The 26,972-nt window shown below is 60.0% G+C and overlaps 2 protein-coding genes across 2 annotated transcripts in view; one reads left to right on the top strand and one right to left on the bottom strand.

Moving 5' to 3' along the window:
• The first annotated feature begins 2,376 nt into the window (after nucleotides 1–2,376).
• On the top strand, nucleotides 2,377–25,820 carry TGM2 (transglutaminase 2). Its single transcript, XM_029048753.2, has 13 exons — nucleotides 2,377–2,638; nucleotides 4,854–5,033; nucleotides 10,402–10,644; nucleotides 12,618–12,736; nucleotides 14,218–14,346; nucleotides 15,370–15,550; nucleotides 16,742–16,877; nucleotides 17,566–17,669; nucleotides 17,805–18,047; nucleotides 18,886–19,158; nucleotides 22,095–22,255; nucleotides 23,773–23,909; nucleotides 24,771–25,820. The coding sequence occupies exons 1-13, from the start codon at nucleotides 2,629–2,631 to the stop codon at nucleotides 24,925–24,927; spliced, it is 2,073 nt and encodes a 690-aa protein (XP_028904586.1). The 5' UTR covers nucleotides 2,377–2,628; the 3' UTR covers nucleotides 24,928–25,820.
• The window catches only part of RPRD1B (regulation of nuclear pre-mRNA domain containing 1B), a 53,648-nt gene continuing 43,340 nt past the window's right edge, over nucleotides 16,665–26,972 (bottom strand). The window contains exon 7 of the mRNA XM_029048756.1: nucleotides 16,665–16,951. Within this exon, the coding sequence (XP_028904589.1) occupies nucleotides 16,928–16,951 (24 nt within the window). The 3' untranslated portion in view covers nucleotides 16,665–16,927. The remainder of the gene's footprint in view (nucleotides 16,952–26,972) is intronic.

The following is a 26,972-nucleotide window of genomic DNA, read 5'->3' as shown; positions in this document are numbered from 1 at the left end:
ACTAACTGGATCGGACTCTCCCCAGCGCTCAGTCCAGCGCTCCGCACGCAGGAGACAATCAGCTCCCTGAGGACAGGGATGGTGCCTACCGCCTCTTTTGAACCCTCCCAAGCGCTCGGCACAGCGCTCTGCACACAGTAGACTGCCAGCTCCCAGAGGGCGGGGATCGGGCCTACTACTGGACTCTCCGAAGCGCTCAGTACGGTGCCTTGCGCACAGTAGGTGCTCAGTATATATTATTGATTGATTTGTTGATTCAAAACCTGAAGGCAGAGGTCTTATCTGCTTGAATTCTCCCAAGGCAGAATTCAGTCAACATTGCTAATGGATTAGTTCTCGACCGCGTAGTAGAGTCCTCCGCCCACAGTAGTTGCTCAGTAAATAGTACCGATTAATCGATCCCCAAATGCTACCAGTTTATCAGTCGGCAATATTTACCGAGCACCTATTGTAATGAAAACACTATACTAAGTGCTTGGGAGAATACAATTTCTCCCCGTAGCGTGGCCTAGTGGATCGAACCCGGGCCCGGGCATCAGAAGGACCTGGGTTCTAGTCCCAGCTTTGCTACCTGTCCGCTGGGTGACCTTGGGCAAGTCATTTCACTTCTCCGGGCCTCGGTGACCTCATCCGTAAAATGGGGATGAAGACTGGGAGCCCCACGTGGGACAGGGGCTGCGTCCAACCCGATTAGCTTGGATCTGCCCCAGTGCTTGGAAAAATGCTTGACCCGTAGTAAGCATTTAACAAACGTCATTGTTGTTATTATTATTATTATTACTATTACTGTGGGCTCCTTCTCAACAGGGCTCGTGGCCACCGATTCTATCGCACTGTAATAATAATAATAATAATAACGTTGGCATCTGTTAAGCGCTTACTATGTGCAGAGCACCGTTCTAAGCGCCGGGGGAGATACAGGGTCATCGGGTCGTCCCACGTGAGGCTCACGGTTCATCCCCATTTTCCAGATGAGGCCCAGAGGCCCAGAGAAGTGAAGTGACTCGCCCACGGTCACACAGCTGCCGAGGGGCAGAGCCGGTATTCGAACCCATGACCTCTGACTCCCAAGCCCGGGCTCTTTCCACCGAGCTACGCTGTACTTTTCCAAGCGCTTAGCTCAGCGCTCCGCAACCAGTAAGCGCTCAACAAATACCCCCGAAGGATTGATTAAAGACAAAATGTACCAAGGAGGCGATGAGATTGTTGGTTTTTCGGATAGCAGAGGGCTGAAGCCCCCTCCCCATCTCACATCCCCCACGGTGAGTGGCAGAGAAATTTGGCCTCCTGCCCCCAATACCTCTGGGATAAGACTTCCTGTCTCAAGCGCCTGAGCAAAGGTTCTGGCTTAGTGAGAGAAAAAGGGGGATTTCCTTTACTTTGATCTTCCTCAGAAACCAGTGCTTGAGAAAGAAACAGAAAGAGATATTAGTTGCCACTGGAGGGACGAGCTGTAGTCTTATAGTGAGGCCCCGTGACAATTCTGGACTCTCCATCAATCAATGGTATTTACTGAGCGCTCACCGTGCGCGGCGCGCCGGAATAAGCCTTCGCGGGAGCCCGATAAAGCAGAGTTGGTAGACGCGCTCCCCGCCCACAACGAGCTGACGGTCCAGATGGGGAGACGGACACGAACGGAAATAAAAATCTGACCGACTGCGGACGTAAAAGTTGTGGGACTCAGCGTGCTGGGAAGAAAGGACGCAAAGCGTCGATGGGAACGGGCCGGGTTGGGCGCGTGAGGCCGCTCTATCTGCCGATGATAACAGTTTGTGAGTGTGGTTGTCTTACGGGATTTCTTAAACTCTTACTACGTGGCAGGTGCTGTACTGAGCGCTGAGGTAGATACAGGTCATTGAGGTTGGACACAGTCCCCGTCCTACATGGGCTCACGGTCTTAATCTCCATTTGACCCATCAGGTAACCAAGGTGCAGAATAGTGAGACGACTTCCCCCAGGTCACACGCGAGACTAGGGACGGAGCCGGAATTAGAACCCAGGTCCTTCTGATTCCCAAGCTCCGGGCTCTACCCACTAGGCCCTGGTTTCTCATCCCGGCTCTCTGCCTCAGTTTCCTCAACTGTAAAGAGGCCTTTCAATCCCTCTTCTCCCTCCTGCTTCGACCGTGAGCGCCCGTGTGGGATCTGACGATCTTGTCTCTCTCCCAGCGCTCAGTACAGTGTCTGGCGCGTAGGGAGCACGTAAAAAAAAAGGAGGCGTCCTGTAGAGAGTTCTGCCCACAAGGAGGAGTCCAGTAGATGGAGCTATTGTCTAAAAGAGGGCTCCCCCCAACGCAAAACCACCCGTCCCGCTCGTCCCCCCCTAAACCCACCCACAGGCCTCGCTGTTCTTCCAGGAGATAAATGAAACCTGGACGACATCAATGCCGAGTTGAGAAAGTGGGTGGTTTTCCTGGAAGCCAGAGACCTCCTCCTCTGGGTCTCTGGCCCTCCTCCTCCTCCTCTTCTTCCTCCTCCTCCTCTCCCCCAGTGGGGTGGCGGGAGTGGGAGGGCGGAGGCCGGCAAGCCGAAGGTTTATAAGCCGGGGCCCCGAAAGCTTCACCTCAGTTTCCCCCTCAGCACCGCAGAGAGACAGGAGTGTTCACAGCTCAGTGTCGGAGGCGTCCAGATGACTGAGGGTGAGTCTCGGGGGGCGGGGGGGGGTCCCCAGGAGGAGGTTGGGGGGGGTCTGTCTGTCGACCGGCGGATGGAGGGCATTTACTGGGGTCCCGCTTTTCCCTCCCTGGTCCGGATGGGGAAGGCTCCCGGACTAGGCCCGGTCAGGACCTGAGGCAGAGCCGGGGTTTGCGGGACAGAGGCGGGGGGCGGTGAGAGGAAGGACTGGGTGGGGGGGGGGGGTCTCTATCATTTTGGGAGGGTTCTGGAGGGGCTGGGGGGGGATGTCAAAGGCTGAAGTCGGACCTGGGGGGGGAGGAAGAGAGGGGAAGAGGAGGGGAGGGGGAGAGACAGAGAGAGAGAGAAAGGGGAGAAAGGCAGAGATAGGGAGAAAGAGGGGGGAAAGGGAGAGATGGAGAGAGAGAGACAAGCAGAGGGAGACGGGAAAGGAAAGAAAGAGAATGAGAGAGTGAGAGAGATAAAGGGAGGGAAGGAGGGAGAAATGGAGAGAGGGGGAGAAAGGGGAGGAAAGGGAGAGGTAGAGAGAGACACACGCAGAGGGAGACAGGAAAGGAGAGAAAGAGAAAGAGAGAGGAAGGGAGAGATAGGGAGAAAACGGGGGAAAGGGAGAGATGGAGAGAGAGAGAGAAGCAGAAGGAGACAGAGAGGGAGGGAGAAAAAGAGAAAGAGAGTGAGAGAGATAAAGGGAGGGAAGGTGGGAGAGGGAGAAATGGAGGGGGGAAAAGGAAAGAGAGAGAGAGAGGGAGAAAAGGAGAGGGACAGAGAGAGGGAGACAGGGAGAGATAAGGACAGTCAGAGAGAGGGCCCAAGGAGAGAGAAAGAGAGAGAGGAGAGAGTCAGACACAGTCAAAATGAGAAAGAGAAAGACCAAATCGAAAGACAAAACAAAGAGAAGCAAACTTCACAGGAGGGGAAAAATACAGACAACTTCTCATTCAAGCCTTTCTTCCTGTTCTTGAACGGGTTCTGAACGGACCGATCGACCAATCGGCCAACAGCATTGACGGTCTCCTGCGGGCCGTATTATAATAATAATATCGGTATTTTTTAAGCGCTTACTGTGTGTCAAGCACTGTTCTAAGCGCTGGGGGAGATACAAGATAATCAGGTTGGACACAGTCCCTGCCCCACGTGGGGCTCACAGTCTTCATCCCCATTTGACAGATGAGGTAACTGAGGCGCAGAGTAGTTGAGTGGCTTGCCCAAGGTCACGAAGCAGACAAGTGGGGGAGCCGGGATTAAAACCCACGTCCTCTGACTCCCAAGCCCGGGCTTTTTCCACTAAGATACGCTGCTTCACTGTATTATTCTGTAATGAACTCTGTGCTGAGCGCTTGGGGGAGTCCAATAGCGTCGACACGATCCCCGCCCTCGAGGAGCAGAGCATCCGTCAATTAATCGATCCATCAAAGAAGTTTCTCGAGTTTCTCACCTTCGGAGGTTAGGGCTTGGGGGAGTCCGACAGAGTCAGGAGACACAGTCCCCTCTGGACCGTCAGCTCTTCATGGGCAGGGAACCTGTCTGCCGATTCTGCTGTATTGGACTGTCCCAAGCGCTTAGTACAGCTCTCCACACATAATAAGCTCTCAATAAATACCATTGATTGATCGATTAACTGACCCCTGGCCTCAAGGAGCTTTTACAGTCTATCAATCAGTAATTTATCAGCCGAGCGCTCTGCGCGCAACAGGCACCCAGGACAGCACCCTGCACACAGTGGGCGTCCGGTACAGTGCTCTGCACATGGCAGGCATCCAGTACGGAGCTCTGGTCCCGGCAGGCATTCAGGACAGCGCTCCGCACACCTGAGGCGATGGACAAGCGGTGTTGCTGAGTTTTAAGCTGTCGGGAGGGAGCATTCATTCATTCATTCATTCGATGGTATTTACTGAGCGCTTACTGAGCGCAGGGGACTGGACTAAGCGCTTGGGAGAGTCCAATCGAACAATAAACAGACGCATTCCCTGCCCGCGATGAGCTGACAGTCTAGAGGAGGAGAGGGACGTGAATAGAAATGAATAAATGAGGGATGCGGACGTAAGCGGCGAGGGGCTCGGACGGGGTGACGAAGAAAGGGAGCGAGTCGGGACGACGCAGAAAGGAAGGGGACAAGAGGAAAGGCTGGGGGGGCTCGGTCAGGGAAATCGGCCGTCCGGATTTGGGGGACCCCCCCCAGAAGGAGACCCCTGACCCCCCGCCGTCTCCGCCCCTCCTCAGAACTGCAGCTGCAGAGATGCGACCTGGAGTTGGAGAACAATGGACGGTGCCACCATACGTCCGAGCTGTCGGCTGACCGGCTGGTGGTCCGCAGGGGTCAGTCCTTCTCCGTCACCCTGCATTTCGAGGGCCGGAGCTACGAAGAGGGGGTGGACAACCTGACCTTCACCGTGGAGACGGGTAAGGGCGGAACCAGCGAAGACACGAGGAAATGGGTCCAACTCGGGGCGGGATTCGTTGGAGCGCTGGGTGCTCGACCGAGCGCTTGGGAGGGTCCGGTATGACAGGGTTAAGAATAATAACTGTGGTATTTGTTAGGCGCCTACTAAATAATAATGGCGTCTATGTGCCGAGCAGCGCTTACTAAATAATAATGGTATTTGTTAAGCGCTTACTAGGTACCAAGCACTGTTCTAAGCTCTGCGGGAGATCCAACCTAGTCAGGTTGGACCAAGTCCCTGTCCCATGTGGGGTTCGCAGTCTTCATCCCCTCTTTGCAAGAGGTGGAAACTGAGGCAGAGAGAAACGAAGCGACTCGCCCCGGGTCACCCGACGGGCCGGCGGCGGAGCCGGGATCAGAACCCATGACCTTCTGACTCCCAGGCCTGTGTTCTATGCACCACACCGTGGAATAGTGGTATCGGTTCAGTGCTTACTGCGTGTCAGGCACTGTTCTAAGTCAGGGCGCGGCAGAAGGGAGTGGGAGGATGGGAGAGGAGGGTGCAGTCAGGGAAGGCTTCTTGGAGGAGGAGATGGACCCTCGGGAAGACTTTGAAGGTGGGGAGGGTCACTGTCTGTCAGATTTGAGGAGGGAGGGTGTCACAGGCCAGAGCGAGGACGCGGGCGAGGGGCCGGCGGCGAGATGGACGAGCCGGAGGGACGGGGAGGTGGTCGGCGTTAGAGGGGCGAAGCGTGCGGGCCGGGCCGGACTAGACGACCGGCGAGGTGAGGTCGGAGGGGCCGAGGGGATCGAGGGCTTTAGAGCCGCCGGTGACCGTTTCCGTCCGCTGCCGAGGTGGACGGGCAACCGCCGGAGGGTCTCGAGGAGCGGGGAGATATGGACTTAACGTTTCTGTAGAAAAAAGGATCTGGGCAGTTTACATCTGCGGGAAGGGTAAAAGTCCAGCTTTTGTTCGTTGTTTTTATGGTATCTGTTAAGCGCTTACTATGTGCCAGCCGCTGTACTAAGCACTGGGGGAGGGTCGGACCCAGTCCCTGTCCCACGTGGGGCTCACCGCCTCCAAACCCATTTTCCAGATGAGGGAACGGAGGCCCAGGGAAGTGAAGTGACTTGCCAAAGGTCACCCGGCAGCCAAGAGGGGATTATTCATTCAATTCGTGCATTCATTCGATCGTATTTCTTGGGCGCTTACTGTGTGCAAAAGAACCGTACTAAGCGCGCGGGAGAGTATAATACAACAACGAAGACTCTGCCCCCGACGAGCTCACAGTCTAGAGAGGGAGACAGACACGAGCATAGGTGCAGACGTACATGAATAAATTAGATTGGGATTAGAACCCAGGTCCTCTGACTCCCAGGCCCCGGCCGTTTCCCCTGTGCCGCGCTTGCTGGTGAAAAGGCACGTGTCATGTGAAAAGGGAATGTAATGGTCTGGGATGAAACAGGAAGCGGGAGACGGACAGGAAGCCGGACGTTGGAGGGAAGTGGGTCCGTTTGCTTCTTTGCCCTCCCGTCCGGAGCCTCCTCGCCCGGCGAGTCGGAGAGAACGTCAGGGAGAGCGAGCGGGGTGGCCCGGCAAGCGGCCAGTCGATCACTGCTGTTTGTCCGGCGCCTACCCCGTGCTAAGCGCCCGGGAGGGTCCAGTGCAGTAAGGGAGCCGACAGTCCGTCAGTCCATCGGAGGGACTTACCGAGCGTCTACTGGGTGCAGGGCACCGAAGCCAGCGCTCGGGAGAGTCCGTTACAACAGAGTCGGCAGTCGAGGAGCCCAACTGTACTTTGCAAGCGCTTAGTACAGCCTCCGCGCACCGTAAGCGCTCAGTAGGTCGAATGAATGAATAAAGGAGTAACGTCGGCCGCGTGGACCCCCGCCAAACCGGGAGGCCGGGGCTCTGAGCTGACCGCGGACCGGGACCCCCCTCCCCCAGCCCCCACCCACCCCCAGCTGGATTGGCTCCTCCTCGGGGCCCAGGCAGAAAGGGTCTCTGATGGAGGCTTATCTCCCTACCTCAGGCCAACTGGTCTGGCACCTAAGTCAACGGAAGCAGAAGAATTATGCCCGGCTTCGGGGGGGAGGGAGGGGCTCTGGGGGAATAGTAATAATAATAATGTTGGTATTTGTTAAGCGCTTACTATGCGCGGAGCACCGTTCTAAGCCCTGGGGTGGACACAGGGGAATCAGGTTGTCCCCCGTGGGGCTCACAGTCTTCATCCCCATTTTACAGATGAGGGAACTGAGGCCCAGAGAAGTGAAGTGACTCGCCCGCAGTCACCCAGCTGACGAGTGGCAGAGCCGGGATTCGACCCCACGACCTCCGACTCCAAAGCCCGGGCTCTTTCCACTGAGCCACGCTGCTTCTCAGCAGTCTCAGGGAAGACTGGGGGGCACTGGGAAAGGACACGGAGCACTGGGGAAGACTGGGGGGAACTGGGGATGCTGGGGAGGGAAAGTGGAAGAGAGGCACCCTGTATGCTCCGAAGTCGAATCTCCGGGAAAGGCCTCCCGGGAACGGCAGGAAACGGTGGGGGGCGGGCGCACGAACAGATGGACGGACGGAGAAAAGGGGTCCGCCCTGACCCCTTTTTATGGTATTTATTAAGCGCTTTCTGGGTGTCAGGCCCTGGGGTAGATGCCAGCATGTCGGGTTGGACACAGTCCCCGTCAAACAGGGGGCTGACGGTCTTCACCCCAGACTGAGCCCTCCCTTTCCCTCTGCTCCCTTCCCTCTGCTCTTTCCCCTTCCCCTCCTCACAAATGATATTATTTATTACTCTATTTTATTAATGATATGTATACATCTATAATTCTATTTATCTATTTTGATGGCATTGATGCCTGTCTACTTGGTTTGTTTTGTTGTCTGCCCCTGCCCGCCCCAGACCGTGAGCCCGTTGTTGGGCAGGGATGGTCTCTACCTGTCGCCCAGTTGTACTTCCCAAGCGCTCTAAGGTACAGCGCTCTGCACACAGTAAGCGCTCAATAAATACGATTGAATGAATTGTGCGGATGAGGGAACTGAGGCCCGGAGAAGTGAAGTGACTTGCCCGAGGTCAAACAGCAGACAAGTGGCAGAGCCGGGATTAGAACCCATGGCCCCTGACTCCCAAGCCCGGCCTCTTTCCACTGCAGTAGAGAAGCAGCATGGCGTAGTGGCTAGAACCCGGGCCTGGGAGTCAGGAGGTCCTGGATTCTAATCCTGGCTCTCACACTTGTCTGTTGGGTAACCTGGGGCGAGTCACTTCACTTCTCTGGGCCTCAGTTCCCTCATCTGGAAAATGGGGGTGGAGACCGTGAGCCCCAGGTGGGACAACGTGATGACCTTGTCGCTCCCCCAGCGCTCAGAACAGTGCTTGGCACGTAGTAAGCGCTTAACAAATACCAACATTATTATTATTATTATTGAACGAATAGCAGCGCGGCAGCAATAGCAGCAGGAGGAGGAGCACTTTATGATTTTATTGCATCGACCTCGGTGCTTGGCACACAGTGAGCGCTTTGCGGATCCAGTGGTGATTGATTACGACTTCCGAATTACGACAGGGACACCGCCCCTACCTACGAGGAGCTTCACGCGGTAACAGCGGAGACAGACGTAGAAATATTTTCAAATCAAACGGTCCGGGTAATTGAGCGGAACTAAATCTGCGAGGTAAAATAAGTTCTCTACCCAATCTGTCGCAGCGAGCTCTCCCAAGCGCTAGGTACAGTGTTGGGCACACGGTAGGCGCTCAGTAAATACCATCGATCGATTCTCCGGCCTCAGGCTCTCCCTCTGAAAAACGGCCCTGATTCTTTGCCCTCGAGGTGTTTACAGTATAGCCCGATAAATAGGCACTAGAGTAATTTAGGGAGGAGGAAAAAAAGAAGATCGGAAAAATGGTTTACGCGGATGAGTAAGTCGTTAAATAAGAGAGCGTGTGAGTCAATCCGTCCGGCCTTGTCTGGTGGAAAGAAACCGGGCTGGGAGTCGGACGACCTGGGTTCTCGTCGCGGCTCCGCCCCTTGCCTGCTGAGGGACCTCGGGCAAGTCATTTCACTTCTCTGGGCCTCGGTGACCTCATCTGGAAAATGGCAATTAGGACTGGGAGCCCCACGTGGGCCGGGGACTGGGTCCAACCCGTGTCCCTCCTCCTCCGCACCTTCTCCTCCTCACATCTCCCTTCTTCTCCTCCCTCCTCCAAGTTCTCCTTCTCCCCTTTTCCTTCTCCCTCTCTCCTTCCTCCTCGGCCCCCTCGTCCTCCTCCCCTCTGCACCCCCCGACCCCCCCCCCCCCGCCTTCCCTGCGGTCAGACTGATCCCCGATTCTTCGGCTCCGTCTGTGTGGGACGGGGGGCTCCCCTCTCCCGGGGCCGTTTGGGGACGGGAAGGGGGATCTGCGGTCCCCTCTGCTGTTTGCCCCCCCCCCCCATTCGCTCCCGGCCTGTCTGCCCCGTCCTCGCCCCGACCATCTGGCTCTTCTGGATCCCGGCCGGCCTCTCCTCTCCTCAAGGGCTTCTGTGAAAAGCAAACTGCGACAGCTATTTTAAGACGGAGGGGAAGCCCCCTCCCCTCCTCCTGCCCAGGAGGGTGGGTTTTGGGGAGCGGCGTCTGTCCGGGCTGGGGGTGGGGCGGGGAACATCCCGTCACAGCCGGTCGTTTCCAGACTGGGGCCGGCCCGCGGTCAGTTGGCCAACCTGGGCAGAGGGAAGCTCGGTGTCACTGCCCTGAGGTCACGGCTATTCTGGGACGGCCGCTGGCCTCTCCCCCACACTGCACCGGCCCGAGGCCCCGAGCCGGACTGACCGTTACTCACGTGGGGAAGGGGCGGGGTTACCCAAACCACTCCACTTGCCTGCCGTGTGACCTTGGGCCAGTCTCTCCACTTCTCTGGGCCTCAGTTCCCTCATCCGGAAAATGGGGATCGAGCCCGTGACTCCCATGTGGGACAGGGACTGGGTCCAACCCGATTTGCTCGTATCCACCTCGGCGCAGAGCGAGCCCTTAACAGAGACCACGGTTACTATTATTGTCACTTCCAGAGCACTTGGGAGACTCCACTAGACCAGACTATAATGTCCCCGGGCCATTCCCGCTTAACCAGCGAGGCCTAGTGGCAAGAGCACCGTCTCGGGAGTCGGAGGACGTGGGTTCTAATCCCGGCTCCACCTACTCGTCCGCTGAGTGACACCGGGCAAGACACTTCACTTCTCTGGGCCTCAGTTCCCTCACCTGAAGACCGTGAGCCCCACGTGGGACAGGGACCGTGTCCAACCCCGTCGCCTTGTATCTCCCCCGGGGCTCAGAACAGTGCTTGGCCCATAGTGAGCGCGTAACGAGTGCCGTTATTGTTATGGTTTCTCTGAACCCGCCTCTCTTTCCCCTTCGCAGGACCCGAGCCCAGCACGGAGACCGGTACCAAGGCCCGCTTCGCCCTCTCGGCCGAAGAGCCCGTGGGCTGCTGGTCGGCCTTCCTGATGAACCAGGACGACGCCAGCCTCTCCGTGGCCCTCTGCTCTCCGCCGGACGCCCCCGTCGGGCAGTACCAGCTGACCCTGGAGACGGACATCGGGACCCAAGGGAGCCGCTTCCCGGCCGGGAAGTTCATCCTCCTCTTCAACACCTGGTGTTCCGGTCAGCTGGTCTCCCCTTCCCCAGGCTCCCTTTCCCCCCGAGAGAACCACAACTCCCCTCAGGCTGAAGCTAGGATGGGGGTGATTGATAAAAATAATAACAATGACGACGATGACGGGATCCGTTGAGCGCTTACCATGTGCCGAGCACCGTTCTAAGCGCTAGGGTGGATACGAGGTGATCGGGTCGTCCCCCGTGGGGCTCACCGTCCTCATCCCCATTTTCCAGATGTGGTCACTGAGGCCCAGAGAAGCGAAGTGGCTTGCCCAAGGGCACGCAGCAGATAAGCGGCAGGGCCGGGATTCGAACCCACGTCCTCTGACTCCCCAGCCCGGGCTCTTTCCACTGAGCCACGCCGCTTCTCTGTCGCTTAGGAGCGACAGAGCGCGGCCTGGCCCACTGTGCGACCTCGGGCTGGCGGCTTCACCTCTCTGGGCCTCGGTTTCCCACCCTGTACGACTGAGGTAGGAGAGACTGGGTGACGAGGCCCTTCCGAGCCAATGGCCTCGGATCCCCCCACACCCCGCTCGGGGTTTAGCACGCGGTGAGTGCGGGATCCGTGCTGTAATCGTCCAACTTAGACGGGGAGTCCTCCGTGGGACGGGGCCCGTGTCTGACTAGATCGACTTGTGTCTACTCCAGCGCCTAGTACAGTGCTTGGCACAGAGTAAGCGCTTCCCAAGTCCTATTAAATAAGATTGGGGGGGCAGGGGGTTCCCCATGACCTCTGACCCACCCTTGGTCTCAGGCCTGGGGGACACGTCTGCCCCTCTCCTCGCGCATGGGGGTGTCTCTGGAGGTTTAGGGGGTCTCCCACAGTCTCCCTAGTGACCTCGCCCCCGGCCACTGTCCCGTCCACCGCCTCCTCCCGCGGGGTCCAGTCAGGGAACGGACAGGAGGGTCACCCCCCGGGGGGGGGAGGGCAGGGGCCGGCCGGGGGGGGGGGGGGGGGTCTCCGTCCCACCCGTCCGCCTTCAGTTCGTCCGTCCGTCTCCGTCCTCTGAGGGCGGCGTCAGCCTAGCCCGGCGCGGACAGAAGAGATGTGACCTGTGTCCGCGGCGGGGCGAGGGCGGGGGTGGGTGTCCGCCCCCGGCCTCGGGGCGCGGCCCCAGCCGGTCCCGGGCGTCGGGCCGGGCACGGGGGCGGGCCGGACCCCACGGGGGGGGGAGAGGGAGGGGCCTCCGGGCCACCCTCCCGTCCCGCGTTGACCTCTCTAGCTCTGCAGACCGGTCCGGCTCCGGCCGGGACCCCGGCGTCCCGAGCAGACCGGGGGGCTCTAGACCGGTGAGGCCTAATGGTTAGAGCCGGGGCCCGGGAGTCGGAAGGACCTGGGTGCTCATCCCGTCTCCGCCGCTTGTCTGCCGTGTGACCCTGGGCGAGTCGCTTCACTTCTCTGGGCCTCAGTTCCCTCATCTGTCAAATGGGGATTAAGGCCGTGAGTCCTACGTGGGTCCCGCCTGAATAGCTTATATCTACCCAGCGCTTAGACCAGTGCTTGGCACGTAGTAGACACTTAACAAGCACAATAAAAATAATTAATATAGTATATATACTATGTATGTAATAATTATTATTATTAGGTCACACCCCAGGTATCCAAAACAGACCCCCCCCCCCGGGCTCCAGGACAGAACCCAGTGATCCAGAACGGACTTGGAGCCCCCGAAGAGACCCCTCCCCGCCCCCAAACTCCAGAGCAGACCCTGGGGCTCGAGGATAGACTGCTCTCCCACCCCTCGGGTTGGGTCCGGGCCCCGAGCATTTAGAGGACCGGCGTTTAGCGGGTCGGCTCACTCACCGCCCATCTCAGACGGTCACCACGGTCACTCGGCCACCGGTTCGGCCTAGTCCGGGGCCCGGAAGGACCCGCGAATGTTTTTCTCACCCGCCTGGCGGGGCCTAGGCGTCCCAGACTCAGGGGGAAGGGAGGGAAGGGGCTCTCTCTGACCACCGCCCCTTTCTCCCCCACACAGAGGACTCGGTCTACCTCGACGACGAGAGGGAGCGGGAGGAATACGTGCTCTCTCAGTATGGCATCATCTACCAGGGCTCGCACAAGTTCATCAACCCCACGCATTGGAACTTCGGCCAGGTGAGCCCGGCCCGGACGGAGTCCCGCCGCCCCCTTCCCGCCACCCCTCTCTGAGCCCCTCTGGACGCCGGGGAGACCCGCACCCCGGGCCAAACGCTGTGCCGAGCGCTGGGAGAGATACGAGATCGTCGGGTGGGACACAGTCCCCGTGCCCGTGGGACTCCCGGCTAAAGGGGGCGGAGGAGTCGGGGCCGAAAGCTGGTCTGGATTATCCACAACCTGGATAACCAGGAGAAGCAGTGTGGCTTAATGGGTAGAGCACGGGCCCAGGAGTCGGGAGGTCATGGGTTCTAATCCCAGCTCCGCCACATGTCCGCTGTGTGACGTTGGGCAAGTCGCTTCACTTCTCTGGGCCTCAGTTCCCTCATCTCTAAAATGGGGATGAAGACTGCGAGCCCCACGTGGGACAGGGACCGTGTCCAACTCGACTGACTTGTATTGACCCCGGCGTTCAGAACGGTGCTCGACACAGATTCGCTTAACGGGTGCTACAATAACAGTGACAACGATAATAATGATAATCTACAATCTGGATAATCCACAATCTGGACAGGCCACAACCTGGAAAATACACAACCTGGGTAATTCACACTCCAGATAATCCACCACTTGAAGGGCCCATTCTCTGCGGAGCCGGGCCCGGCACCCGCGGGTCAGGCTAATCACAGATTCCAGCTCCTCCCCGCCTCTGCCGGGTGTTTTCCATATTTTCATGCCAGCTGCCTCTTAGTTATTGGCGAGCGTGTTGTTCAAAGGTGGATTATCCACAACAGCCTCCCCATAGAGGGGAGAGAGGAGGAGAAAGAGAAGGAGGAGGAGAAAAAGGAGGAGGAGGAGGAGGAGAAAAAAGAGGAGGCAGAAAAGGAGGAAGAGGAGGAGGAGAACGAGAGGAGTAGGGAGAGAAGGACGCGGAGGAAGAAAATGAGGATGGGGGAGAGGAAAAGGAGGAGAAAGGGGAAGAGGAGGAGGAGGAAATTGAGAAGGGGTGAAGGAGGAAGAGAGGGAGGAAAGGAGGAAGAAGAGGAAGATTAGGAGAGGAGAAGAAGGGGAGGAGGAGGAGGAAGAAAAGAGGAGGCAGCGAGGAAGAGGAGGAGAAGGAAGCAGGAACTGCAGTTGCAGTCCCTCTCGGATGTCCCCGTACCGAGGATCGGGTATTAATATCGATGAGGGAGTGGCTGGCGCCTATCAATATTGACGGGTTTGGCTCCCTCGGGTTGAGTCGGTCCCGAACGATTCCCCCAACATCCTGGGGGATGGTGGGGGTGGGGAGGGAGGAGGGATGGATGGTGTGGGGGGGGGGGGTTACGGAGCCTCGGCGGAAGAGATCTCTGCGGGGGGGGGGCGGTCTCTCTGCGGTCTCACCCGTGTGGCCTCCCTTCCCGTCCTTCTCACCCCTCCTTCTCGGCCTTCCTTCTTGTCCGTTCCACCCTCCTCGCCCTTCCTCCTCACCCTCCTCGCCCTCCCTTCCCTCGCGGCTCCAGTTCGAAGACGGGATCCTGGACATCTGTCTGCACGTGCTGAACCTCACCCCCAGGCCGCGCCAGGACACGGAGGGCAACGGCTTCTGGAGGCAGAGCCCCATCTACGTCAGCCGGGTGGTCAGCTCCATGGTGAGTGGGGACACCCCCGACCCCGGCTTTCCCAAAGCTGGACCTCCCTGGGGGGGCCCCGACCTCCTCCTCCTCCTCCTCCTCCTCCCCGCTCTCCCCCACCCAAATGAGGTCGCGATGGAGTTTATTGAGCTCCCCCTGGGAGACGGGGTGGGTACGAGGCCCGGCTGGGGAAGAACGGAATAGAGAGGGGCCCCGGCCGCTGCCCACCGGGAGCTTCCGATCTAACCGTCTAATAGGGGTGATGGGATTTTTTGAGCACCCCCCGCGGGGAGGGAAGCAGCGTGACCTAGTGGCTAGAGCCCGGGGCCTGGAGCTCCGAAGGACCTAAATTCTAATCCCGGCTCTTCCGCTTGTCTGCCGGGTGACCCTGGGCAAGTCACTTCACTCCTCTGAGCCTCGGCGACCTCCTCTGTAAAATGGGGACGAGGACTGTGAGTCCCATGTGGGACCGGGGCCGCGGACAACCTCATCAGGTTGGATCTTCCCCAGCGTTCAAAGCGGTACATAGTAAATGCTTAACGACCACCCTCGTTATTTATCCGTTCATTCAATCGTATCGATCGAGCCCTCCCTGCGTGCAAAGCACCGTACTAAGCTCTCGGGAGGGTACGACAGCAAACGGACGTATTCCTGCCCACAGCGAGCTCACATCTTAGCAAAAACCATCCAGTAGGGGTGACGGGATTTATCGAGGGTCCCCCCCATCCCCCACCCCGGGGGCATCTACATAATAAACGCTTAACGAACACCATCGTTATCCGTTCATTCGATCGTATTGCTCGAACGCTCCCCGTGCGAAGCACTGTACTGAGCTCTCGGGAGAGTGCAACAACAAACAGACGTATTCCTGCCCACGACGAGCTCACAGCCTAGCAAAAACCATCCAGTGGGGTGACGGGATTAATCGAGGACCCCCCCCCAAACCACCCCGGGGGCGCCCGACCAACGAGCCGGTCGGCCCGGTCCCCCCGGAAACGCCAGAACGCAGCTGGGCGACCTTTCCCCCGCCTCTGGTTCCAGATCAACAGCAACGACGAGGACCACGGCGTCCTCCTGGGCCGCTGGAAGGAACCCTACGAGGACGGGACCAATCCCAACTTCTGGACCGGGAGCGTCGCCATCCTGCGCAAGTGGATGGAGTCGGGAAGCCAGCAGGTCCGATACGGCCAGTGCTGGGTCTTCGCTGCGGTCGCCTGCACGGGTGAGGCGGCCCTCTCCCCTCCCGGGCCCCGCCCCTCCTCGCCTCAGGCGATCGATCGGTTATCGGGATCCGGCCACACCGCCACCTCCCTCCTCGATCGATCGATCGCACTTACTGAGCGCTTGCTGCGTGCGGGCTATCGGGCTGAGCGCCAGGGAAGGTCCAGCGTAACCGCGTTAGAAGACGCGCTCCCCGCCCACAACGAGCTCGGGGTCAATCGGTCGATCGGTGGCACTAATTGAACGCTTACCGTGTGCAGAGCACTGCACTGAGCGCTCGGGAGAATACGACAGAGATGGTAGACACGTTCCCTGCCCTCAAGGAGCTTCCGGTCTACGGTCCTGAAAGGGAGGCTAAATGAATCTGTGCCGCCTCGCGGAAGGAGCCCGGGCCTGGGAATCCGAGGACTTGGGTTCTAATCCGGCTCTGCCGATTGCTTGCCCTTCCCCGCGCCTCAGTTTCCTCAACTGTGAAATAGCCATCCGATACCCGTTCTCCCTCTTCCTTAGACACCGAGCCCCGTGAGGGACAGGGACTCCGTCTGACCGGTTAACCGGCTCCTACCCCAGCTTAACAAATACTGCAAGAAAAAAATTAGGCGGTGTTCGAAAACGGTTGTATTTATAGAGCCGAGCGCTGTACTAAGCACTTGCGGGGGTCCGACGTGAGTCTCCCTGGCCCAGACAAGCTGACGGTCTAGAGGACAATCGATGAGTGGTTTTTATTGAGCGCTTACTGTGTGCCGGGCGCTGTACTGAGCGCTTGGGAGAGTCCGAGCCAAAAGAGCCGACAGACGCGTTCCCAGTCCATACGGAGTTGACGGTCCAGAGGGAGAAACGAACGTTAATATAAATAAATAAATTCCGGTTCTGGACTTGAGGGTTGTTGGGCCTGGGGTCGGGGGGGGGTGAATAAAGGGAATAAATTCAAGTCCGAGGGTGACGCCGAAGGTGCGACTGGGACCGGGTCCAACCCGATTTGCTTGTATCCTCCCAGCGCTTCGTACGGTTCCCGGCACATAGTAAGCGCTTAACGGGTACCGTAATTATTATTGATATTAGCTTGTATCTACCCCAGTGCTTAGAACGGTGCTCGATACATAGAAAGGGCGTAATAAATGCTATTATTATTATTACTTATCATGAATACAATCGACTCACTGTTCCGTTGCTCCGTTCCTTGCTCCCACAGTGCTCCGGGCCTTGGGGATTCCTACCCGTGTGGTCACCAATTTCAATTCGGCCCATGACACCGACAGGAATTTAGTCATTGACATTTACTACGACGCGTCTGGCCAACGGCTGGAAGGCCAGAGAGACTCCATCTGGTCAGTAGCTCTCTTCCGTCCCAGAGTCTTCTTCTAGATACGATATTCGTTCAGCGCCTACGACGCGCCAAGCACTGGGGGAGATACAAGTTAATCAGGTTGGATACAGAGCCGGTCCCACATGGGGCTCACGGCCCAAGTAGCGATCAACGATTACGGTGTTTACGGGGAACGTGTCCGGTTATCGTCGTGGCGTCCTCGCCCAAGCGCTTAATACAGCGCTCCGCACGCAGTTAGCCTTCGTTCAATGCGACCGAAGGGAGGGTGGAAAAGGGCTTACTACGTATGAAGCGCTGTACAGAGGAGTAAAGGGAGCAAGTCAGGGCAAGTCTGCAGAAGTGAGCAGGAGAAAATGAAAAGAGGGCTTTAGTCGGGGAAGGCCTCCCGGAGGAGATGGGGCTTCAGGAAGGTTTCGAAGGGCCGGGGAGGGACGTTCTGTCGGATACGAAGAGGGAGGGCGAGAGGTCGGCGGTGGGATGGACGGGATCGGAGGGACGGAGCGAGCCGGGAGGAACGTCTCAGGCCCTCGGGGCCTGCCGCGTCCTGGTCTCCATCTTGGATTTCCCGGACGCCTCCCCGCCGCGGCCCAGGGCAGGCCGGGCCCGGCCCCGGGTCGGGCGGGGGTCCGGCCCGGGCCCCCCCCCCCCCCCGCCATCCCGCCCATCTCGCCCTCCTCTCCCTCCCCAAGGAACTACCACTGCTGGGTGGAGTCGTGGATGACCCGGCCGGACCTCCAGCCCGAATACAACGGTTGGCAAGCCATCGACCCCACGCCTCAGGAAAAGAGCGAAGGTAGGAGGGAGCCGCCTCCCCACCCGACCTCCCCGACCCCCGGCCACCCCGGGCTCCCCCGGGCGCGGGGTCCGGTGGGCGCTCGGTAGGTGGGCCCCCGCCGGATGAAGCGAGCGCCCGCTCTCCCGCCCTCAGGGATCTACTGGTGCGGACCGGCCTCGGTCAACGCCATCAAGGAGGGCGACCTGTCGGGCGGGTTCGACGTGCCCTTCGTCTTCGCCGAGGTCAACGCGGACGTGGTGCACTGGTTCCAGGAGAGCGACGGCAACCGCCGGAAGTATTCCTCCGACCCCCGCTTGGTGGGCAAGAACATCAGCACCAAGGGCGTGGGCACGGACCACCGCCAAGACATCACCCACTGCTACAAGTACCCGGAGGGTGGGTGCCCAGCCCGGGGGACGGGCCGAGGGACCTCCTCCCCCAAAACGGGGGGCTCCTGGTGGTCCGGGGGGCAGGTCTGTAGCCTCCTGGGGGGGGGACGGGTGGTTCCCCGGGTGGGGAAGGCGCTCGGCACAGTACGCATCGCACAGCCGGCGCCCCGTAGAGCGCTCCGTGCTCAGAAGTCTTCTGCCCGTAGTAGGTGCCCATTATTTCTCCGCCCAGAGTGGGCACCCGGTAGAGCCCTCCGACCCCAGTAGGTGTCCAGTACAGCCCTCTGCTCTCGGTAGGAGCCCGGTACGGCGCTCTGCCCACAGTAGGTGTCCGGTACAGTTCTCTGCCCGTAGTAGTTGCCCGTCAATTTTCTACCCACAACAGGCATCGGGTACAGCGCTCTGCACGCAGTAAGTGCCCAGTACGGTTCTCTGCCCACAGTAGGTGCCCCTTAGTTTTCTAGCCGCAACAGGCATCCGGTACAGCGCTCTGCACACAGTAAGTGCCCAGTACGGCTCCCTGCCCACAGTAGATGCCCGGTACAGTCCCTGACCACAGCGGACACCCAGTACGGCACTCCGAACACAGTAGACACCCAGTAGCTGTCCACATAGACACCCACAGAGGGCATCCAGCACAGCGCTCTACACACAGTAAGCGCCCAGTAGATCCTTCTGCCCGCAGGGGTCCCCTAGTTCTCTGCCCACGGTGGGCATCCAGTACAGCTTTCTGCACAGAGTAGGCGTCCAGCACAGAGCTCCGCGCCCGGCAGGTGCCGAATCCAGCTCTCTGGACAGGGGAGGTGCCCGGCCATCCTGAGAGGAGGCCCGCGTGTCCTTGGCAGGGTCCAGCGAGGAGAGAGAGGCGTTCCGCAAAGCCGACCGGCAGCTGGAGGAGCCGGAGCCGGAGCGGGCGGGCTTGTCCGTGAGGATCAAGGGGTCCGAGCACATGGACAAGGGCAGCGACTTCGACGTGTCGGCGCTGGTGACCAACGGCACGGACGGGGACCTGAGCGCCCGGCTTCTCCTCTGCGCTCGCACCGTCTCCTACAACGGCATCCTCGGACCCCCCTGCGGCTTCGTCGACCTGCGCGACTTCAGTCTCCCCGCCCGGAACGGTAATGACGATAATAATAATAATAATAATCCGGGTGATGGGTAAGCACTTACTATGTGCCAGGCACTATATTAAGCACCGGGGTGGAATAATCAGGGTATTTGGTAAGCGCTCGCTAGGTGCCAGGCAAATGGGGTTGGACGCAGTCCCCGTCCCACACGGGGCTCACAGTCTCCGTCCCCATTGGGCAGAGGAGGGAACCGAGGCCCAGAGAAGCCAAGTGACTGTCCCAAGGTCACACAGCAGTCAAGTAGACCGACGGCCCCAGCCCCCTGTATCGCCCCCCGACGGCATCCCCCACCCTATATACCCCCCAGCTTCCCCCTCTAACGCCAACCTTCTCGCTTCCCTTGATCTCATCCATCTCCTTCTCCTCCTTTCTCCTCCTCCTCTTCTCCCTCCTCTCCTTTTTCCCCTCCTCCTCTTCCCCAGCTTTTTCCTCCTCCCCTCCTCTTCTTCCCCCCCCTTCTTTTCCTCCTCTTCTTCTTCCTTCTCTTCTTCCTCCTCCTCTTCCCCATCTCGTCCTCTTCTTTCCCTCCTTCTTCTCCTCTCCCCTCTCCCCTTCCTCTCTCCTCCTTGTTCTCCTCCTCTTCCTCCTCTTCCACCCCCTTCCCCCTCCTTCCCTTCTCCTCCTCTTTTTCCTCCTCCTCCTCCTCCCCCTTTTCCCTCTTCCCCTATTTCTTCTCTTCCTCCTCTCCTCTTCTTCCCCCTCCACCTCTTCTCCCCTTCTCCCTCATCCTCCTCTTTCTTCTCTTCCTCCTCTCCTTTCCCTCCTTCTTCTCCTCCCCCCTTCCCCCTCCTCCTCCTCCTCTCTTCTTCCTCCTCCTCTTCCCCCTTCTCCTCTTCTCTCCCTCCTTCTTCTCCTCCTCCCTCCCTCCTCCTCTTCCTTTCCTTCCTCCTCCTCCTCCTTCTCCTCCTCCTCCTCCTCCTCCTCCTCCTCCCCTTCGTCCCCCTCCTCCTCTCCCCCTCCGCCCCCAGCAGGGCTTGATTCAGGGATTCGCCATGTACGGTATTAGTGACTTGGGGGATTGAATACAAGCTCAGCAGACCCTGCCGCCCCTCCCCGCCCCCTTGGCCCCCCTCCACCGCCCAGGGACTCCTTTCCAAGCCCCAGAGACCTCCTTGGTAGGGACGGGGAGGAGGGTCTGCAGGCCAGGCTGGGCCCCGGAGAAGCCACCGACAGTAGGAGGGAGGGACGAGGGCGGGGAGGGGTCTCTGTCCCATCTCTGGGGGCTCGGGGAGCTCGGAGCGGGTCTGAGGGGGGCGGCCCGGGGGACCCCTCGAAGCCAGGATCCGTCCCCGGACCGGAGGCAGGGTGACCCACGCCCCTTGGCCCCACAGGAATTCCAGTGTCCGCGGGCCAAGGTCAACCGGGGCTGTTTGGAAACCGTGTGCCTTCTTGTGTAAATATTTTGGAAGGCCGGGCCGGGGCCCAGCCGAGGCTGGACGGGACGTCGGGAGCCGGACGGACCGAGGCCGGCCGGGGGGCCCGGGAGGGAGGGAGACCCGCCCTCTCCGTCCCCCGAGGGACGGCGGGAGGAAGTCTGTGGCGTTCTCTGCGCCTGACTCAGTCGGTCAGCCGGTCGATCGTCTTTACTGAGCGCTTGCTGTGGGCAGAGCACTGTACTAAGCGCTTGGGAGAGGATGACAGAACAAGATTGGACTCTGAGGATGAAGGAGACCGTGTGTAGAAAGGGGGAGGGGTCTGCCTGGGGGAGACTTGGGGTGGGGGGTGGACTGGGGGCGGCCAGAGAGAGTTGAAAACAGCTTCGCTTTAACCTCAACGAGGGGCACAAAACCCCCTGTGGATATCAATCAATCGATAGTATTTATTGAGCGCTCATTAATAATAATAACGGTATTTGTTAAGCGCTTACTATGTGTCAGGTGCTGAGCGCCGGGGTGGACACGAGCAAATCGGGTCGGACACAGTCCCCGTCCCACACGGGGCCCGCCGTCCTCATCCCCATTTTACAGATGGGGGAACCGAGGCCCGGAGAAGTGAAGCGGCTTGCCCAAGGCCACACAGCAGACAGGTGGCGGAGCCGGGATTAGAACCCGTGACCTCCCGACTCCCAGGCCGGCGGTCTGTCCGCTCCGCCGGCCCGCCTGCGCGGAGCGCCGGACCGAACCCTTGGGAGAGCGCAGTACGACAGAGTCGGTAGACACGGTCTCTGCCCACGGTGGGCTGACAATCTATCAGTCAGTCGATAGTATTTACCGAGCGCTCACTGAGCGCTCGGGGGAGGATGACAGCCGGCAGACCCGTCCCCTGCTCTCAAGGAGCTGACGATCTATCGATCGATCCATCTGTCCGTTACACCACGCCGCTCCTCTAAGTGAAAAAGTCACCTTGCTTCTCTCCCTCCGTTCCCTCGCCTGGAAAACGGGGGTGAAGTCCGGGACCCCCGAGAGAGACAGGGTCTCTGCCCAACCCGATGAGCTCCTCTCTCCCCCGGCGCTTAGAGCAGGGCTTGACACATACTAAGCGCTTAACAAATGCCATTACTCTCATTAGGGTCAGCGCCTTGAACGGGGCTTTGCACATAGTAAGCCACTTGGCAGCTGTGGGACCTCGGGCAAGGCACTTAACTGCTCTGGGCCTCAGTTCCCTCATCCGTAAAACGGGGATGAAGACCGTGAGCCCCACGTGGGACCACCGGATGACCCTGTATGTGCCGCAGCGCTCAGAACAGTGCTCGGCACGTAGTAAGCGCTTAAGGAATACCAATACTAGTATTGAACGGTCGTTATTATTATCATTCTTTTTACTCTCCCAAGCGCTCAGCAGAGTGCTCCGCACGCAGTAAGCGCTCGATACAGTCCACCGTCCGGATGACACGGCCCGCTCCTCCGGGACAGCCCCGCCCGGCCTCCCGTTGTCCCCACGGGGGTCCGCGCGGGCCCCTCACCCACGCCGGCCCTTTCCCCTTCCAGACCAGACGGTGCCCCTGCGCATCCGGTACCACGACTACAGCCCCTACCTGACCGAATCCAACCTGATCAAAGTGATGGCCCTCGTCACCGAGCCCCAGAGCGACAGCTACCTGATGGCTGAGAGGGACATCTACCTCAAGAACCCGGACATCAGAATCAGGGTAAGGCCCGGGGGGGGGGGGGGGGTGGGCCGCGGGGGAGACGGTGGGAGAAGAGCCTCGGGGAGGGGGACCCTGATGGCCGAGAGGGAAGTTTCTCTCAAGGACCGGGATAACAGGGTCAGGGTAAGGCCCAGGTGTGGGGAAGGTGAGGCGGAGGGGGACAGAGGCATGGGAAGGGGGGTCCCGGTGGCCGAGAGGGATGCCCGCCTCAAGAACCCGGATGTCGGGGTCAGGGCGAGGCCCGGGGCGAGGGGGTGGGGGGCAAAGCCGTAGGGAGGGAGACCCTGCTAGCCGAGCGGGACGTTTACCTCGAGAACCCCGATGTCGGGGGCGGGGTGAGGCCCGGGGCGAGGGAGTGGGGGGCAAAGCCGCGGGGAGTGGGGGCCCCGGTAGCCGAGAGGAACGTTTACCTCGAGAACCCGGATGACGGGGTCGGGGTGAGGCCCGGGGAGAGGGTGTGGGGGGCCCCGGTAGCCGAGAGGAACGTTTACCTCGAGAACCCGGATGTCGGGGTCGGGGTGAGGCCCGGGGAGAGGGAGTGGCGGGCAAAGGCAAGGGGTGAGGGGCACGGGTAGCCCAGACTGACGTTTACCTCGAGAAACTGGGAATCAGGGGTCGGGGGGCAAGGAGGAGGGGGTGCCCTGGAGCCGAGGGAACGGACCCCCGTCTAGACGGTCGGCTCCCTGTGGGACACGTCTACCAAGTCTGTTGTGTCGGACTTTCCCGGGAACTTGGTACAGTTCTCTGGACCCAGGAAGCGCTCCGTAAATACCGCCCATCGATTGCTCGATATTACTGTCCGTCTCCCGCTCTAGACCGTCAGCTCGTTGCAGGCAAGGAACGTTTCTCCCCAACCCTTTCGTATCGGACTCTCCCAAGGGCTTAGTACAGTGCCCTGCGCACAGTAAGTGCAGACGGATCGAGTGCGGGTTGGCCATCGGCAGGTTTGATCTGCCGAGCTCCGCGGAGCTCTGTCCTGGGCGCCTGGGAGAGTACGATAGAGTTGTGATCTCTGCCCTCAAGAAGGTGACACTGCTGTGTGCAGAGCACCGAGAGTAGGTGGCTGGGAGCGTCCAATAGAGTTAGCAGATATCCCTGCCCTCAAACGGCTGACGATCTACTTTGTGCCAAGCGCTGTGTTGAGTGCCTAGGAGAGACAAGGAACCGACGGTCTAGTGTGGGAGAGGCACCAGATGTAAGAAAGGGACAGGGAGGGTTGGTCTGGGATCCCAACTCCACCACTTGTCTGCTGCGTGACCTTGGGCCGGTCGCTTCACTTCTCCGGACCTCTGTCCCCTCATCTGCGACATGGGGATGAGCCCCGTGCGGGACAGGGACTGGGTCCGACCCGATTTGCTTGTATCCACCCCAGCGCTTAGTACAGTGCCTGCCGCATAGTAAGCGCTTAACAAATACCACGATTATCATCAGTATTATAAGGGGCGCGGGCGGACCGGGGGGCTGGGAGACGGTCCGGCGGGCGCCGGGGCTCAGGATGGACTCGCCGTCCGTCCTAGATTCTGGGGGAGCCCAAGCAGTACGAGAAGCTGGTGGCCGAGGTGTCTCTGAAAAACCCCCTGGAGACCCCCCTGCTGGACTGCTGCTTCACCCTGGAGGGAGCCGGACTTACCCTCGGTCAGCAGGTCATCCACCTGTAAGTCCCCCCTCCATCATCGCGGGGTGCCGGCGAGGAGCGGGAGGGAGAGGGGAGGCCCGTGGGAGGTCTAACCCAACTCCCTCTCGCTGCAGGGCTGCTCCTCTCAGGGGGCTGGTGGGAGGGGGGGAGCACTATGCGAGAAACTCTGTGCTGAGCCCTAGGGGAGAATCCCAAACCGACGGCGTGATCACCGTCACCGAGGAGCTGACGATCCCCGAGAAATCGGGGAGTCCTTAGAGCCAGGACCGAGATAGGGCTTGGGGGGTCTCTGGGGTCATCTCGGACTCTCTCTCATATCTCCCTCCCTCTCCCTCTTCCTTCCTCTCCCTCCCTCTTTCTCCCCTCTCTGTCTCCCCATCTTCCTTTCTTTCTCTTTCTCTCCCTCCCTCTCTTTTCCTCTCTCTCTCGTTTTCTTTCCCTCCCACTTTCTCCCTTTCTCTCTCCCCCTTCTCCCTCCCTCCCTTTCTCTCCCTCTTCCTCCCTCCCTCCGTTTCCCCATCTCACTCCCTGTTTCCCTCTCTACCTTACTTTCTCCCTCTCCCGCTTCCTTCCCACTTCCTATGTCTCCCTCCCTCTCTTTCTCCCTTTTTCCCTCCCCCCTTCTCTTTCTCCCTTTCTTTTTCTCCCCCCCTTCTCTCCCTCTCTTTTCTTCCTTCCCTCCCTCCCTCCCTCTGCCTCCCCTCTTCTGTTTCTCTCCCTCTCTTTTTCCCTCTCCCTCCCACTTTCTCTGTCTCTTTCTCTCCCTCCCTATCTTTCTCCCTTTCTCTCTCTCCCTCCCTCTCCCTCTTCCTCCACCCCTCCCTCCCCGTCGCTCTCTCTGTCTCTCCGCTGGGCCATCCCCGCCTCTCCCCACCCTAGCCCGGACCCAGTGGCCGGCGGACAAGAAGCCAAGGGGCGCTTGGCCCTGTGCCCTCAGCAGTCAGGTCTGCGTAAGCTGGTGGTGGATTTTGAGAGCAACGTGCTGAAGGCCGTGAAGGGCTTCCGGAACGTGATCGTGGCTCCCGTGCCCAAGTGAGCCAGGCGGGGAGGGGAAAGGGCCGTGAGAGTGGGCCCGGGGTCCCCCGTCCTCCCTCACGCCCCCCACAAAAGCTCGGCCACCCGGAGACGACTCCGGGCCTCAGAAACGCACGAAGCCTCTTTCTCACCAAGCCTCTTTCTGGGCATCTCCTGCCGCCCGCTCCCTCTGCTGCTACACTGAGCCACCCCAAGGGACGAAGACTGACCCTTCGCTCCAGTTCGAACCGACCCCCCCAAATCCGGACCACCTCCTCATCTCAACATCTGACACCCACTGTCCACTCTTCCATGGTGCACCCGGACTCCTCCGCACCGACTCCCTGAGGCCTTTCACCTCGGGCAAACCCTCCTCTGGCTTCCATCTGGCCCGACGGTGCCCGACGGGACCCCCCCACTGGGTCACGGGGCCCCGTCTCTCCCCCGAGATGTGCCCCCGGACCCAGGGCCCCTCCAGAGGTACCCCATGTAGCCATAACCCGGCCCTGAAAATAAGCACCAGCCCACGGGCCAGAGGAGGCCAAACGAAGATCAGTCTTCCTCCCACAGAAGACAGCAAGCATTGCTTCCCTCCGACCGCCTCCTCTCCGCTCAGTCCCGTTTGGCCTCGGTCCCCTTGGTCCCGGGGGAGCTGTGGACCAGGGGTCAGGGTGGGCGAGGCTGGAGGTTGGGAGGACCTGCTTTAATCCTCCCTACACCTGCTCTGCCCAGAGAAATCACATCCTCCGGTGTCCCGTCCCGCCCCCCCCCCGCCCCGTTTCCGTCTCCAACAGAGAACTGGAGGATTTGCCAAAAGCTCTGTGGAGGCCCTGGGGTCGTGGAGAGGACAGATTGACGGAGGGAGACAGAGAGAAAGACAGATAGAGGAGGAAGACAGAGAGACAGAGACAGGAGGGAGACAGAGAGAGAGACAGCGAGACAGAGGGGTCCCTTCCCACACCCACCTTCCATGCCCCGGCACGCACTTCCGCACACATGCGCACCGAAACGCACACATTTGCACACCCCCTCCTCCTAGCTTCCCCCCCCCACCCCAATGTCCCAGTGACCTTTCACCTGCAGACACCCCTCAGATATTGATGCGGAGGGTTCCCGCCTGCCTTCCGGATCCTGGAGAACTGTGGGTTGGGGCCCGAAGGGATCCCAGAGAACCTCGGGAGACAGCGGGGCGAGCGGGGGACCGGCTGTGAGGGGATTGAACAGAAAGGGGACGTCTACCCCGGGAGAAGCACCCCCTCAAAAAGAGACCGGTAGAGCCCCCGCTCTGTCCTCCCATCCTCTCAGACCCCCAAACCCGGGAAGCCGGCGAGGGGAGGGGGCGGCCCGGACCCCCGGCTGCCCGCCGGTTGGAGAAAACCAGCCCCGGCCCCTCGAGGGAGGGATCCAGAGGTCACTCCGGAAAGCACCGAAGACTCCGAAGCAGCACCCGCACCCCTCCCCCGCGGATCCCCACCCCCGGGTCAGCTTCCCCGAGGAGGAGGGGAGACCCCATGCCCGGTAGCCCCGGGGAGGCTTCCGTCGGTCACTCTGGGCACGGGGGTCCAGCGGGGGTCCGACTCCCTGCAGCACTGCAATAAAGACCTGTGATCTTTCACTTGCACAAGCACGAGCGTCATCGATCCATCGATCGATCCGTCGGTCAGCGGCATCTCATTCACCTTAGCGACGCCGCGAAGGTAGAAGCGACGCGTCACGGATTGAATACGTGGGTTGAACGAGAGAGGGGGTCGAGAACAACTCCGAGGTTACGGGCTCGTGAGACGGGAAAGATAGCGGTGCCGCCTTCGGCGATGGGAAAGTCAGGGGGAGGGAAGATGCGGTTTGACGTGTTTAGTTTGAGGTGACGGGAAGACCTCCAAGTAGGGACGTCTCCAAGTCGGGAAGGAATGCGAGACCGGAGAGCGGGAGAGAGATCGGAGCTGGAGCCGGAGATCCGGGTGTCATCCTCCGAGAGGAGGTCCACCGCAGCAGGCGAGTGGCGGAGCCGGGGTTAGAACCCAGGTCCTCTGACTCCCAGGCCCGGGATCTTTCCCCCCGGCTTCTCCG

This window comes from Ornithorhynchus anatinus, chromosome 21 (genome assembly GCF_004115215.2).
Source record: "Ornithorhynchus anatinus isolate Pmale09 chromosome 21, mOrnAna1.pri.v4, whole genome shotgun sequence".
Lineage (NCBI taxonomy): Eukaryota > Metazoa > Chordata > Mammalia > Monotremata > Ornithorhynchidae > Ornithorhynchus > Ornithorhynchus anatinus.
The sequence above is the reverse complement of the archived record's forward strand: the minus strand, read 5'-3'. Positions and strand labels throughout refer to the sequence as shown.